This window comes from Brienomyrus brachyistius, unplaced genomic scaffold, assembly GCF_023856365.1.
Source record: "Brienomyrus brachyistius isolate T26 unplaced genomic scaffold, BBRACH_0.4 scaffold39, whole genome shotgun sequence".
Classification (NCBI taxonomy): domain Eukaryota; kingdom Metazoa; phylum Chordata; class Actinopteri; order Osteoglossiformes; family Mormyridae; genus Brienomyrus; species Brienomyrus brachyistius.
This window is the reverse complement of record NW_026042314.1, coordinates 1,922,965-1,938,456: the sequence shown is the minus strand read 5'-3', so window position 1 is coordinate 1,938,456 and position 15,492 is coordinate 1,922,965. Positions and strand designations below refer to the sequence as shown.

Sequence of the window (15,492 nt, the reverse complement as noted above, 5' to 3'; positions counted from 1 at the left end):
CCTACTGCCTCTTTTAGTAGTACACATAGTAGTGAGCAGTGGTGACGTAATGGTTAGGGAAGCGCACTCGTGATTGAAAGACACTGCATCTACAGCATCTGGCCCAGGAGAGCCGGCCGTTGCAGTCGTTACATCCGCACTTAAGGCTCCCGGCCCAGAGGGCCACTCAGGCCGCACCCACAGTGTCCAACACAGGTGAGGCCTTGGTTGCCTCTAGGCTTCTCATAGACTCTGACACGGTTCCCTGGTAACCAGCCGACACCTGCCACACTGCTCCATAATGTCAGGCCAGCGTCCACCTCTCTGTCCCCTGATGCCTGGCCAGCACCCACCTCAATGTCCCCAGACGTCCAGCCGGTGCCCACTTTCTATCCTGACGTCCCACCGGCACATGCCTGCAGGCTGCCACCAGCCCAGAGAAGATGGATCCAGAGGATGTCCTGCTAGAGTGCCCTGGGTCCTGATACGTGGGTCCCTCCTTCATCCCAGACTCCGTTTACTCTGGTCCCAGTTTCTGGTCACCAGTATCAACAGGAGTCCAAGAAAGCGGCAGGCAGAATGTCTGTCTCCCAGAGAGGGTCTGCCAGTCTCTGCTCTTGCCCTGTATGTCCCTTGCCATCTTCCTGTTCCTGTCCTGTTGTCTCCTTGCTGTTCTACTGCTCTGTGGTTCTCTCATCGCCCGCCAACCCCTCACGTCCTCCTGCCCTGCTGGCCCTCCCAGACCCTCTGGTCCTGTGATTCGGCAGAGTTCAGCCTCACCTGGAAAGGGGCCTAGGAGGGTCCCCAGCCCCAAATCTTCACCTGGCTTCCCTGGATGCCCCATGTTATTCCTTTTTGTGCCTCAGTGTTTGTCTTGTTGCTCTGTCCCACCTGTATCTCTCCTTGTCTTGTGCATCCTGTGCCCCTGTTCTTGTTGACCCTCCACCTGTCCGTCCTGTTTTGGGGTCTGACAGGACTGCTGTACCTGTGGTTCCTAGCTTTTCCTTTATCCGCTCCATGTCCTTAGTGATGTCCTGCAACTGCTCTTATGTCTGGTGTTGCTGTCTGTCTAGTGCTCTGTCTAGTCTTCTCTGGTCTTGTCCTGTCTACCATCTGTTCTGTCGTCCCCTGTCTAGTCCAGAGTCCAGTCTGGTTCCATCCCTGTTGTCTAACCCCTTTGGACTTCATGGCCGGAGCGCATGCTTCTGGTGGGTTGGGGTGGGGTGGGAGGTACTGTCACATTAAGCAATGCCATTTTTATCCAGTATGCTTGTCCATTTATGTGTCAACACATGTTCTGACCATCCATGCTCTCTGCCTCCACACATTTCCAGGTGCTGCCCGGGGGGGGCACCATCTCAGCTGGAGTCCTGGTTCTGTCCCATGGAGGGGTGACACTGCGAATTGGACCTGCTAACTGTGTCATCCTGGGTGCAGCCTTGAGTGTCACCCTACACAGGCCAGCGTGGAGAACAGGCTTATTGACAGACTTTAATCACACCTCACACCTGGCCTTTAGCAAGCAGCTCCACTCTTTTCTGTTCTCAGTAATATTAGTCTGCCGGGGGGGTTGGGCAGCCAGTTGTCCATGGACCTCCAGAGGTCTATTTTATCTCCTTACTTGGGGGTTTTGGTTCCTCTCCTCCGTTGTCATCTGGCTTTCTTTATTTAATATCTTTCTTTCCTTTTTCCCGTTGTGTATTACTGTCTTTAATGATGTTGTAATGTATGACTACACATCTATGTAAAGTGCCTTGGGACGACTCTGTGAGGCACTATATAAAAAGGAAATTAAATGTCCCGCCTCCTCCCTGACGTGGCTCTAACAGGCCATGTTTGCTGCTTGTTGGTCTCACGTCTCGTTCCAGCCCTCGTGTTAAACACTCCCAGCTGTCTCCAGTCTCTTCCATCATTAGTCCTCCATTTGAGTGCTTCCTGGTCCTGTGTTCCCCAGTTCGATCACTGATGTTGTGCCTTACGTGTTGCCGGTTCCATAGCCTCCCACCCTGATCCCAGTAAGTCCCTGTTTGTTGTCTGAGAAACACCTGCTGCACGAGTCTTTCACCCCGGTGACCACGACACCAACCACCAGCGATGTCTGTGGAGCCCAGAAATACCAGCCTAGCTGCACTAGTGCCCAGGCAGCACCTTGACAGCAGCATGTTTGCATTGTTATATTTGCCTCACTTGTTCACCACTTTCAGCAACAGTATCTGCTATGTACTAGAACTGTAATCATATGTGAGTGAGTCTGTCTGCTTTGAAGGAGCAGAGATCCCAGCTCCTTACTGTAGGTACAGGGCACAGAAACGGGTAAATCCTGTAAGGTAACATTCTTACAGTCAGCATAGATTCCAACACAGTTCTGGAATATGAAGTTCATAGTCAGTCATCATTTTGTAGCATTAAAATGTAACTTTTAAATAAATCCTAACAGTATGTGTGATTGTGGGGGGGTGTGGGGTCTCGGGGTGTAACCTCTGTCTCTTGGCTTGTTTCCTGTCCCTCCTGCTGTATGTGTGAAGTCTGCATGTTCTTCCAATGTGGGCTTTCTCCTCCTACTTTGGAGAACATGAAACTGCGATCAGCCGATTGGAATCTCTAAGCTGCCCTTAGTGTGAGTCTGTATGTGTGAGTTTGTGCTCTGCTATAAACTAGTATCCTGTCCATTGTGTCCCCCGCCCTGTGCCACCTGGGACAGGCTCCAGGCTCCCCACCCCCCTGTACAGGATAAGCAGTAATGCAGGACGGCTCCACACTGTTCCAAAGAAATGGCGCTCCAGCTCCCTTCAGGACTTCAGACCAGCTGCTCTCACTTCACACCTCCAGGCTTGTGGGTGTGGTTCCCAGTCCTGGTTCTGCATGTACAGCTTGCATGTTCTCCCCGTGTTCCTGTGGGTTTCCTCAGGTTTCCTCATGCTGTTCACGATCATGCAGTTTGGTGAATTAGTGTCTCTTGATTGTCCTCAGCATGTGAGTGAGTGTTTGCCCTGTGATGGACTGGCATCCCATCCAGGGTGTCTCTGCCTTGTGCCCTGTGCTTCCTGTGATGTGTGTGTCCCATAACCCTGTACTGCAATTATTGGAATTTGTTGGATACTTTTTTGATATATGATCTTTCTGTTCCTGGGGATGGCTGAAGCTGGTCCATTAACTTTTGGCTTAAATATAAGAGTAGTGTTCAATTTTCATTATTAGAGTATGGAATTATTTTGGATGATTAAAATGATCACTCTGAACTTGACTGTCCTTCCTAACATAAATACACTCCCTGCACAAACACACAGAAAGAAAAGGAAGAGATGACATATATTTTCTTGAATATTGTATATAGAATAATGTAAAAAAACAAATCTGTGCATTGACAGTACTTGTCAAAGCTTGTTCTGTCTAATCCTGACACAGTCTGTCTATAACTGCACATCCCTGCATGTTTCACCTGAAACCACATGATCCCAAACGTGATTCTAAACCGACACAGAAATTCATTCTCAGTAGATCTGCTCTCTTATACCTTTATACATAATTTCTATCTACTGCACAAAATCAAAGAGTAGGATTATAGTTTGTTTACAGAAAAACAATGTCAGTAACTGTTATTCTCATAAAAGATAAATAAATGTTCGCTTTGGGTACAGTTTGTATAATGTACTATTTTGTTCATAAACTGCAGCTCCACTGTTTGCCCAGTCTGCTCTTCTCAGTCTGGTCTCAGTCCAAAACCACACCTGCTGCAGTCTGAGAAGCAGGAAGTTCCTCCCACTGTCACACACAGACGACTGTGAGAGAAAATGAGACTGAATCCTATCAGTGTTCGTGGTAAAATGGCAGAAGCCAGAGTTGCAGTGGATGTAAACGAGTTCAGCTGTGCAATATGTCTGGATCTACTAAAGGATCCAGTGGCTATTCCCTGTGGACACAGTTACTGTATGAGCTGCATTAAGAGCTGCTGGGATCAGGAAGATCATGTTGGAGTTTACAGCTGCCCCCAGTGCAGACAGACCTTCATACCCAGACCTGTTCTGGGCAGAAACACCATGCTGGCTGAAGTGGTGGAGAAACTGAAGAAGACTGGACTACAAGCAGCTACTCCTGCTGACCAGTATGCTGGACCTGGAGATGTGGAGTGTGACGTCTGTACTGGGAGAAAACACAAAGCTGTCAAGTCCTGCCTGGTGTGTCTGGCCTCTTACTGTGAAACTGACCTGCAGCTTCACAATAAACTCCACCATGCAAAACAGCACAAGCTCACTGCAGCCACCGGATAAAACTCACACTGTTCCATTGGGACTGGTGTGGTGCTGAGGTGTCACCCACTGCACGGCTGCACTCAGGTTCTCATCCCTGAGGTGGTTCGTCGTGTGGTGGGTGCAGTAAGGCACTGTACTCAGTGTGTGCTCCTTACCTCCGTACCTTACCTTACCTTACCTTACCTTACCTACATCAACACAGTACAAATGTACATGTTATAAAAGGTCTTTCGGTACTAAGATGTATGTAGATTAATACTTTTCTATTCAAGGTTAAAGGGTTCAGCCTTTAATGCATTGTGTTGGTTGCCATAGGATAATATTTTGGCTTTCAATGATAACCAGTGAAGCTCAAAATTTATGAAAATATTAACAAAGAGGTTCATTGTTTTGTCTGATATGCTGAATTATGTCTGACTTGGAACAAATGAAGTAAAAGTAGTCAGGGCTGGAGTGGGACTGAATATCTAACCAGGAATTCAAGCCCCCGGACAGCCCAATATAAAACTATATAAACAATTACACTGTTATTATATGTTTCTATTCACACATCCATTTTCTTGGCTACTGAACACACATTCTTACCTACACGCTTTAATTTCACCTTCATGTCATTTTTACCGGCACATTTCACTAATATTAATAACGCGTGGAGCAGCTTTGACATAAATAATGAAGCTTCGTCTCAGTGCCTGTCCTTGTGTCTCTTCCCCGTGTGGCCAGCAGCCATCGCTGTCCATCCCCTTTGTCCTCTCATCGTCTTTGGCCCTAGTGTGTTCTTCCTTTTCCCCACATGGCCTATTTGAGAAAAATGAAACTTTTCATAACCCAGCATAATGCAAATAAACACTAAAAAAGTCACCTATTAAACTGAGACCTAATGGTGACAACCAACCTGCCCCATACAGCCACCAGTCTCTGCCAAATCCCTGCAGCTGACAGTGTATGAGCTTAATGAGGGATCATTTCCAATCAGTGCTGGCTGGGTTTCAGCACCTGAGGCGTCCAGCATGGTGACGCTCCAAACCTCAGCCCTGTGCTGTTTTTATACCTCCTGTCAGCTCACATCTCTTTTGTACAATGAGGCTCTCTGGAGTCTCAAAAGGGGCCAATTGTAATTTACTGTCCTCTGCTCCCTGTGTCACCAACAGAGCTCAGCACAGTCAGCAGTGGAGGACAGCGAGAGGATCTTCACTGAGATGATCCGCTCCATTGAGAGAAGACGCTCTGAGGTGACAAAGCTGATCAGAGATCAGGAGAAGGCTGCAGTGAGTCAGGCTGAAGGAGACATGGACAGACTGAAGCAGGAGATTGATGAACTGAAGAGGAGACACTCTGAGCTGGAGCAGCTTTCACACACAGAGGATCACATCCATTTCCTCCAGGTAACAGAACAGCTACTTTGGCAATAAGAAAACCAGAGTATTCAAATGAATGCATATTGTAATTTGTATTTCAACTAGTCTGTCATTTGTCAGATGTTAATGGTTCTGTTAATTAGATTGCAATACACATTTGTATTGATGAAGCTGTTTAATCAGACTGTTTGTCTGTAGAGGCGCCAGGCTCTTCCTGTCACTCCTGAAGCTGGATTTGGACCCAGAATCTCTGTCAGTCCCAGATCTGATTTTGGGAATTTGAGGAAGGCGGTTTCTGAACTGAAAGATCAACTGGAGAATTTTTGCAGAATGAAAATGGCAGAGATCCATCACCAGGTTAATACATTTTCTAGTCTGTTCATGTTAATATAGACCAGGGCTGGCCAGTCTTACCCAGAAAGGGCTGCTTTTGCTGGATTACTAATTAGAGGACTGATTGGCTGAAGGGTCTCACACCTGTGGTTGAACAGCTGACCTAAAGGTTACCCCAAAGACCTGCGTACACACTGGACTTTGCGGGTATAATTCCCCCCCCCCCCCCCCCCCCCCCCCCGATGTAAACCGTGCAGAGAGAGTATGCACTACAGTCAGCCTCACATTTGTGTGACCAAGTCAGTTTGTTTACAATAAGTTTAAATCTTTGTGATAACTGGTGAAAGAGCTTCACATTCTACTGGCTGCAAAACCCAGATCACATGAAACATGTTTCTTCTACATTATAGAAACCAAAAATCTGTATTATGTGTAACTTACCATGATTTGCAGTTTGTTAAAATGCAATTTTATTTTTTATTGTCCCTCATAATGATAATACCCCACTGCTGTTATCTCCACAGTGAGTGAAGTCCATCTCCCACAAGTAAATTCCTTTTACTCACATCGCTGTTTCTCTCTGTCTCCTTCTAGTTACCAAAGACACCGTCCTACCAGTATTAGTGCCCAGGACCAGAGCAGAATTCTTACACTGTGAGTCTGTTCACACACACGCTTCTCTCTCCCTGTATGAGGTGGAGTGTGTTTTATTGTGTTTTATTGTGTTTCATTTTCTACTGCTAGTGGAGCTTCTCTTTCTCTCTCCCGCTGCCTCCGGGTCTTTCACATTTACATGAGCTTTTTATCTCAGTGGACTTTAAATCCAATTGCTAAGTAAGGCAAGTTTATTCAGGGTGCTTTTCCACTGCACCAGGTTCGGTACTTTTGGTTCTTTCCCTTTTCCATTAACTTCCAGTCGAGTACCAGTACCAGAAGTTCCAGTACCAAAAGCATCATTGCAGCTGTGGTACTTTTTCGATACTTCGGAACTTTGGTGTGGGACTTACAAACACGTTCATTGTCAATTTAAAAAACAATTTTAAAAATTCTAAAAGCCCAAAACACAAATAAACAGTTAACTAAAAAGAAGTGAGATTGTAGAGGCAGCGTATGACTAAACTCCTGCTAATTTAATTTATTGAAACAAAGCAGCAACAAAAACATTTTAAGCCCTGATTATAATGAGCTGACAGTGTTAGCAGACCTCAGGTCTTCAGGAAGCTTGTTCCACAGACAGGGAGCATAGAGACTAAAAGCTGCTTTAGCCTGTTTGGTCTTCATTCTGGGACACTGAGTAAACTTTCAGGGGTCTGGATGCTTCACAAGGTTCAAGGAAGTTAGTGCCATTTAGTACCTTGTAGACAAGTAATAATATTTAAACCAATCCTGTGATGCTCAGGAAGCCAGTGCAGTGATTAAGGAGCTGTGTGATATGCTCCACTTCCTTGGTGTTAGTGAGGACTCTGGTGGCAGCATCCTGGATGAGCTGCAGCTGTCTGACTGATTTATTACCAAGACCTGCAAAGACACCATTTCAATAGTCTAGCCTGCTGGAAATAAACACATGAACAAGCTTTTCCGTATCTGGTTTAGAGAGAAATCCTTCTCTCTCTCTCTTATTGGGCTGGTTTCAGCTTCCGTTGGATGGATCTTAAGCAGACCTTGGGCTGGACCTGGGAACACTGTACTGATGCCTCATTTCCACCAACATGGAGCCGGTGCTGGGCTGGTTGTCACTTGATGCCTTTTCAGAACCTGCCTGTGTTTCCACCAGTTTAGAAAATGAACATAGGTGACAGTGAGAGTAAAGGTTCATATGTATTCCATTTTGTGGGATTTGTTCTTTTCTGTTCCAGAATAAGTTTTATAAGCTGCCAACTGTCCTTTTAACAGTCGCACTATTAAAGATGCCAATAACTGAACTTTGCAATCTGCCTCATGATCTCTTCGCCACTCAAGTGCCATAATATTTTATTTATCAGACCTGTGGCATGGTTTTCATTTACAATGCAAAGTTACTCCGATAATAAGCTGGCTACTTGTTTTACTGCTGGCACCGGAAATATTAGACAAAACTATATTGGTGATTGACTGAATTATCCAGATATGCGGATGGTTTGGACACGATGGCCCCTCCCACTTGCACTGATGTTATGAGAACTTTTTTTTTTTTTTGTGGTGGCCTATAGCCTTCTACCTTTGACCGAATCACAGCCATGATATACCGGAGTATCTTCTTATATGTTATTGCTTAATTATACTGCACTCATAAAGCATTATAAACACAGCTATAAATATTTATAAAAAAGCATAACACATTATATCCACCATTATAACGCTTTATGAATGCTTTATGACACACTCAGCTATAAGGCACTATAGATACCTTCATAATGCAATACAAAGCATCCTTAATGCTTATACCGATCATTATAATGCATTATGAAGGTATTTATAGGGCACTAAAGATGAAAGCTTCATACATCATTCATTATGCATAATAAGCATGCCTATAATGTGTTATGCCTTTTGATAAATATTTAAAGCCATGATTATAATGCATAACAATGGATTATTATTTGTTGTGAATTTTTATTTAATTACTAACAACATGGCCTTAAGTGTTCCAGAGATTTTATAATGTTCCGTAATCTGAGCAAATGGAAGCATGTAGATGTTGAACAAAGAGGCTCAGTGAGGATTATAATTCTAATTGATGGTCAGTGTTGACACACCACAGCACACAGTGCACAACACCGAAATGTGTCCTCTGCATTTAACCCATATGTGACATTGTGACATAGCAAGGGGCAGCTAATTCAGCGCCCAGAGAGCAGTGTTTTGCTTAGGGTCCCTCAGCAGTGCCTTGCTGGTCGGGGATTCAATCCAACAACCATTAAGCCACCACTGCCCACTGCCAATAACGGACCCTTGAGGAACTCCACATGTAATTTCTGTTCATTCAGATTCATAATTACCCTTCTGACAGAAAGTAGTGCCTGACTTGTAAAAATAATTCAAACCCATTAAATAAGGTGGCTGCTCCACCTCCTTCCCTAAGTGCTCTAGTCTCACTGATAAAGGGCAAGTAGGAGTAGCTGGTTTGATCAGGGCTGCTGCATAGTTTTCATTTGACCCCATTTCAGTTTAACGCATAAAAATCAAGGTTTATCCTGATAATACAATCAGTCATTAATAAAGATTTTCCAACCAAAGGCTTGATATTCAGTAAAGATCAGTTTAATGTATAAAACACATTGTCTGACCCAGTGTGTAGGTGACACACAACTGGAGTCAGATGAGAGAGAGAGTAGCTGTGGGCTTTGATGCACTTTGTTCCCCCTGAAGTCCTTCCTTCACGTTTGCTCTTTTTGTGTATTCGCTGAGTGTACTTTTTTCAGATTCTTTAATATTGTCCTAAGACGGCACCTGCAGTCTTACCCAAACTGGCTGTGACACTGAACATCTCCTAAGTCTGTGCTTTAGGGCCATGACTTCACACGACACGACTACACTTGCGTGCGTAGTTTACATCTATCTGGAGGATTGAAGGTCATGTCCACCGGGGGGCAGTGCGAGAAAACCATCTTGGTCGGTTCCTTCGTTTCCAGTCTCACTTGTGAGCATGTGGTTGTGGCATTAAATGTAGAAGGAGGAGGGAGTCAAGATGGCACTCTATCATACACTGTTTGATTAGAGCTGCAAGCCGACTTGTTTTGTTTACCGTGTAGTGTGAACTATATGCAGATTTACTACTGTCTGGATTTATCATCCAGTGACGGCAATAACTATACATAGTAATGATAGGCTCTGAAAAAAGAAAACATTATGGAAGAGATTAAACAAGAGATTTTCCAACCAAATGTGTTGGACCTTTTCAAATCAGTCACAAACTGATTTTTGGCTTATTTCTAATGAATTAGGAAATATTTAAACAAACATTATAGCTTCACCATTTTCTGACCACCGAGCCATTGACATCCATATATCCATATTGTCATCGTCTATCCATCTATCCATCCATTTTCCAAACCGCTTGGGTCGCGGGGGGTCCGGAGCCTATCCCAGAAGTGATGGGCACGAGGCAGGGAACAACCCAGGATGGGGGGCCAGCCCATCGCAGGGCACACTCACACACCAGTCACTCACACATGCAAACCTATGGGCAATTTAGCAACTCTAATTAGCCTCAGCATGTCTTTGGACTGTGGGGGCAAACTGGAGTACCCGGAGGAAACCCCACGACGACATGGGGAGAACATGCAATCTTTGTCATCGTCTACTGCATATAAAATATCTTCAAACTGGATATTAAACAGTTCAATCTTGAGAAAAAAAGTAGCTATTTTAAATATAGAATAATTAACTGACTTACACTGGAACAGACCCAATACAGAAAAAAGTATTGCAATAATAACATGATGTAGCAAAATTTGTCAGAAGGTTTAGTAGTGACTTGGCTCGAATCGGAAGAGATGAAGAAAACAAAATTATAAATGAGATTTACTGCTTTAACCTGCAAACCAGTCAGTCGTCTTACTGATACAGAAAATAATGTAGGAGGTGCCTTACAGAATAAATTGTATGATTATATATAAACATAAGGCAGAAGGAGCCTTTGTTAGATTGTGGCAAAAATGGCTTGAACAAGGTGAGCAGAACTCAGCCTATTTCTTTAGGCTGGAAAGTCAGCAAGTCAGGAACAACTGCATTATGCGGGTGAGGATTTATGGAAATGCTGCAGATGACATCAAGAAAATAGCCAAATTCTGCACTGAGTTCTTTAATAATTTGTATGTCAGGAGTCTTGATCCAAAATTTTTGATTTCTTCTCAAACATCACGGGAATAACTGATGTGGATCGTGAACTTTGTGACGTCCCAGTTGGTTTAACTGAGATGTGTGCAGCAATAAATTGCTTAAAAAAAAAAAAAAATTAAAATTAAAAAAATTGCTTTTTTCATCATTGCTGGAGACTTCAATCAGGCAAATCTGAAGCCAGTTTTCCCCAAATTCTTCCAATATATGAACATCCCAGCTAGAGGGAGAATCTGTCTGGACAATGTTTACACAAATGTTTGTGAGGCCTACAAGCCCCCCCCCCCCACCTCGGCTACTCAGACCATGTCACTGTGATCATGGTTCCTGTGTATAAATCCCTGCTGAAGCACAACAAACCAGTCAGTCAGAGTGTGGCCAGCTGGTGCCGTCTCAGCTCTCCAAGGCTGCTTTGGATCTACTGACTGGGACATTTTTAAGGAGGCTGCTATAAATGGTGACGCCATCAACCTGGAGGAGTATATAAACTCTGTGATCGATGACCACGAGAGCCGACCAAAGGCCCTGGATGATGAGGGAAGTGCTCACATAGCTAAGAATCAGAAATGCAGCTTTCAGATCTAAAGACAAGGCTGCCCTCAGGACGCCCACAGACAACCTGTCCCGAGCTATGAGGATAGCCAATCAGGCACATGCACAGACGATCAATGTACACTTTAAATGCACCAAAGACACACGCCGTATATGGCAGGGAATTCAGCCAATCACGATCTACGAGCCCATCCTACACATCAATGGCGGTGATGTCTCCCTTCCAGATGAGCTAAACAACTGTTTTGTACAGAATAAGCCGACACCGCCCCCCCCCCCCCGCCCCCCAAGTGAGAAGCTACTTTGTCTGACCACAGCTGATGTGAGAAGTACTCTATCCAGAGTCAACCCACGCAAGGCAGCAGGAGCTGACAACATACTTGGCTGAGTGCTGAGAGAATGCACTGACCACATGGCTGGTGTCCTCACAGAATGCACCTCTTTAAGCCAGTGGTCTGTCCCAGCATGCTTCAAATTAATCGCCATCATCCCAGTGCTGTAGAAGCCATCAGTGACAGGCCTGAATGACTACTGCCCAGTAGCACTCATGTCAATCATCATGAAGTGCTTGGAAAGGCTGGTCATGGCAGTAATACATAAAGACCAATCTTCCCACCTCTCTAGACCCTCTCTGATCTGCATACCGGTCCAACAGGTCTACTGAGGACACCGTAGCCTCTGCCCGTCACCTTTCCCTGACACATCTGGGTAAGAGAGTCACAGATGTCAGGATGTTATTCATAGACTTCAGCTCTACCTTCAACATGTCCCTCAAAAACTGAGGGGGTTAAGCTTGAACACCACTCTCTGCAGCTGGATCTTGGATTTCCTGACAGAGACGCCCCAGTCAGTATGTATGGGCTGCAACACGTCCAACACCATCATCATCAAGTTTGTGGATGATACAACTGTGGTGGGACTGATAAATAGAGAAGATGAATCAGCATACAGAGAAGAGGTGGAAAGTCTGTCTACAAGGTGCAGAGACTATAATCTATCTGTCAACGCTGACAAGGCAAAAGAGATGATTGTGGACTTCAGAAGGACACGTCCTGCCCACACCCCACTCAGCATCAACGGTACTGCTGTGGAGATTGTAAGGAGAACCAAGTTCCTCGGTGTGGACATAACTGAGGAATTTACATGGACAAATAACACCAGCTCCTTATTCAAGAAAGCCCAGCAAAGACTAAACTTCCTGAGGTGGCTGAAATAAGCAAACCTTCCCCTCCCATCCTCACCATGTTCTATAGAGGCACCATCAGCAGTGTTCTGACTAACTGCATTACCATCTGGTGTGGCAGCTGCAACAAATCTGACCACAAATTCCTGCAGAGAGCAGTGAAGACAGCAGAGAACATTATGGGATGCCTCTCCCTTCCCTACAAGCCGCTTTTTGCAAACGCAGTGTCCGCAAGGCCTGCAGCATTGTGCAGGACCCATCACATCCCTCACATGGTCATTCCACACTCCAGCCACCTGAGAGAAGATACTGCAGCATCAGAGCCGGGTCTGCCAGGCTGCGTGGCAGTTTTTACCCCCAGGCTGTCAGGCTCCTCAACACCATGCTGCCTCCTAGGATCCCTCACTCTGCCTCCTCACTGCCTCAACCCCCCCGTAACCCACAACTAAAGGCCACAGACTGACCCTTAAGCGCTGCACTGCACTTAACACTTTGTCACTCTGACATGGGGGCAATAATAAGAATCCCCATTATTCTCTGTCTGCCCCATTATTCTGCTTCTATTCCTATTTTCAGCTGTTAGAAATGTTAGACGTGTTACTGCTGTTACTACTATTATCATACACTGTTTACACCGTGAACTCAGGCTGTTACAGCGTACATGATGGTGAATTCAGGTCTAACTGACTGCAGAAAAAACATCATATATTTAATATAGTTCTAACAATATTGCACATTGTCCGGTATTGCACATTACTGTATATTGCACAATCTACTCCTCTTCCTCAGTTGCACTGTCCTGTAAGTCCTTTGCACATTGTCTTGTCTTGATCTCTATATTGGACTAAGTTTATGCTTACACTGTGGGCCCTGAGCTTCGCCATTTCATCTCTCTCTATACTTATATATGGTGGAGATGACAATAAAGTTCAATTTGACTTTGATCTCGGGGGTTTGTTCACGGTGCAGCAATTTGTAAAAAGCGGGAACTGAGCTGGAAGGTGAAGCTTTTAATTTACCAGTTGATCTACGTTCCTACCCTCACTTATGGTTATGAGCTCTGGGTGATGTCCGAATAAATGAGATTGTGAATACTGTACAAGCAGCAGAAATGAGTTTCCTCAGCAGGGTGTCTGGGCTCAGCCTTAGAGAGGGTGAGGAGCTCAGACATCCGGGCTCAAAGTAGAGTCGCTGCTTCTCCGAATTGAAAGGAGTCAGTTGATAGTTCTAGGATACCTCTTGGATGGCGCCCTGGGGAGGTGTTTCAAGGCATGTCCAACCAGGAGGAGGCCTGGGGGCAGACCCAGAGATTATATATTATATATAACCTGAGAGATTATATATAATATATACTACATTATATACCAGCCTAGATGCGTCCGTGTTGGGAGCGTCGCGTTGGTGCGCTGCTGGAGAGAGGTGTGTGTCCAAAGTGGATTAAAAGACGTTCATATTGTGATCTAAAGACAAACTCACTTTTATTAATAGCTGTTGTAGAATCAATATTAAACTCACTATTTTATTTGTGTCCATTGCTTGGTCAAAATATCAGGCGGATCATTGTGAGCAGCAATAAGTAATAAACATAACAATCTCAAATAATGATAGACATTAATTAGCTTTGCACATTAGTTAATTTTGCACATTGCTTACTGAGCAAAATTAGCACAATACGATCATTAATAACATAATCAGTTTACTGAATGTGTCTGGCAGGCTGTGGGGTGGACTCTCTATAAAACAAAACAGGTGTTTAGTACCAAATTAGGACCCAATAAACTCATTTTTAATTCTTAATTAAAAATTAAGGATGGCATGGTGGTGCAGTGGTTAGCACTGTTGCCTCAAACCGCTGGGACCTGGGTTCGAGTCTTCGCCTGGGTTACATGTGTGTGGAGTTTGCATGTTCTCCCCATGTCGTCGTGGGGTTTCCTCCGGGTACGCCGGTTTCCCCCTCCCCAGTCCAAAGACATGCTGAAGCTAATTGGAGTTACTAAATTGCCTATTCAGTAGGTGTGCATGTGTGAGTGAATGGTGTGTGAGTGTACCCTGTGATAGGCTGGCCCCCCGTCCTGGGTTGTTCCCTGCCTCGTGCCCATTGCTTCTGGGATAGGCTCCAGACTCTCCGCGACCTAGTAGGATAAGCGGTTTGGAAAATGAATGGATGGATATATATATATAACCGCACACACACACAAATAGAATATATGTTATATATTAGATAAGTGACAGAAAAATCGATGGATGGATGGAACTGTATGAAAAATAATGCTGCTTATGAAAGTAGGCAAGTAAGAATTTCAGGTTAGAATTTCATTGTACCTTGTACGCATGACACTGCTTTCTTAGAAACTTATACTGCCATAAAATTTTGAAGACACTGTACAAAGAAGGACACAATAGTGTTCGGAATATTTTTTTCTTATCTGTGAAAATATACAGCTCTTCTGGACACTCATTCCTAAAAAAATCAGATGCTACTTTAATACTATCTGTACCGTTAGTAAAGACAATGTTCCGTGACAAAACGTGACCATACTGCCACCCCCAATTTCTGGTGGCACTGCTCGTCGCGCATGCGTCTTGTTATCCTCATATAAGTGCGCAGACGAAGCCGGAATCAACACAGAAAACGTGGCGGCCAGACTGGTACCTCTCCGCGCACGTATAAGCAGACGTGTTTGTATAGACTTTTATGATGCATTTTACTCCTCCGCGGACGACCGCCTGCCGCACTCCAAATTTGTCTTTAAACGCCAACATAGATGATTTTGATGAGGATTGGGGTAGTTTGCAAACCCTACAGCCAATTTTCAAGGTAATAGAACTGTTACATACATATAAATGCGTATGCATATGTGTGCGGATTTGTCCCAAATTGAAAATCTCACGCCAGCCAGTTGATCAAAGTTGGCAGCCCTGTGAACTGCCGCTCTGAATTTGTAAAACGTAGGGAAACATACACAGACCTCGCGGCTGTGGTACGTGTGCAGGGAATATCAGAATTACTACTAATACT

The 15,492-nt window shown here is 44.7% G+C and overlaps 1 protein-coding gene across 3 annotated transcripts in view; it reads left to right on the top strand.

Annotated features, from left to right (window-relative positions):
- LOC125722483 (E3 ubiquitin-protein ligase TRIM47-like) overlaps nucleotides 1-9,531 on the top strand; it is a 230,611-nt gene extending 221,080 nt beyond the window's left edge. The window contains exons 3-5 of one of the 3 annotated variants that reach the window (XM_048998666.1): nucleotides 5,381-5,614; nucleotides 5,786-5,944; nucleotides 6,515-6,840. In XM_048998666.1, the coding sequence (XP_048854623.1) occupies nucleotides 5,381-5,614; nucleotides 5,786-5,944; nucleotides 6,515-6,544 (423 nt within the window). In that variant the 3' untranslated portion in view covers nucleotides 6,545-6,840. Of the gene's footprint in view, nucleotides 1-5,380; nucleotides 5,615-5,785; nucleotides 5,945-6,514; nucleotides 6,841-9,394 lie in introns of those variants that run through there. The other 2 variants (XM_048998665.1, XM_048998664.1) reach the window with 2 other exon arrangements.
- Nucleotides 9,532-15,492: the final 5,961 nt, after the last annotated feature.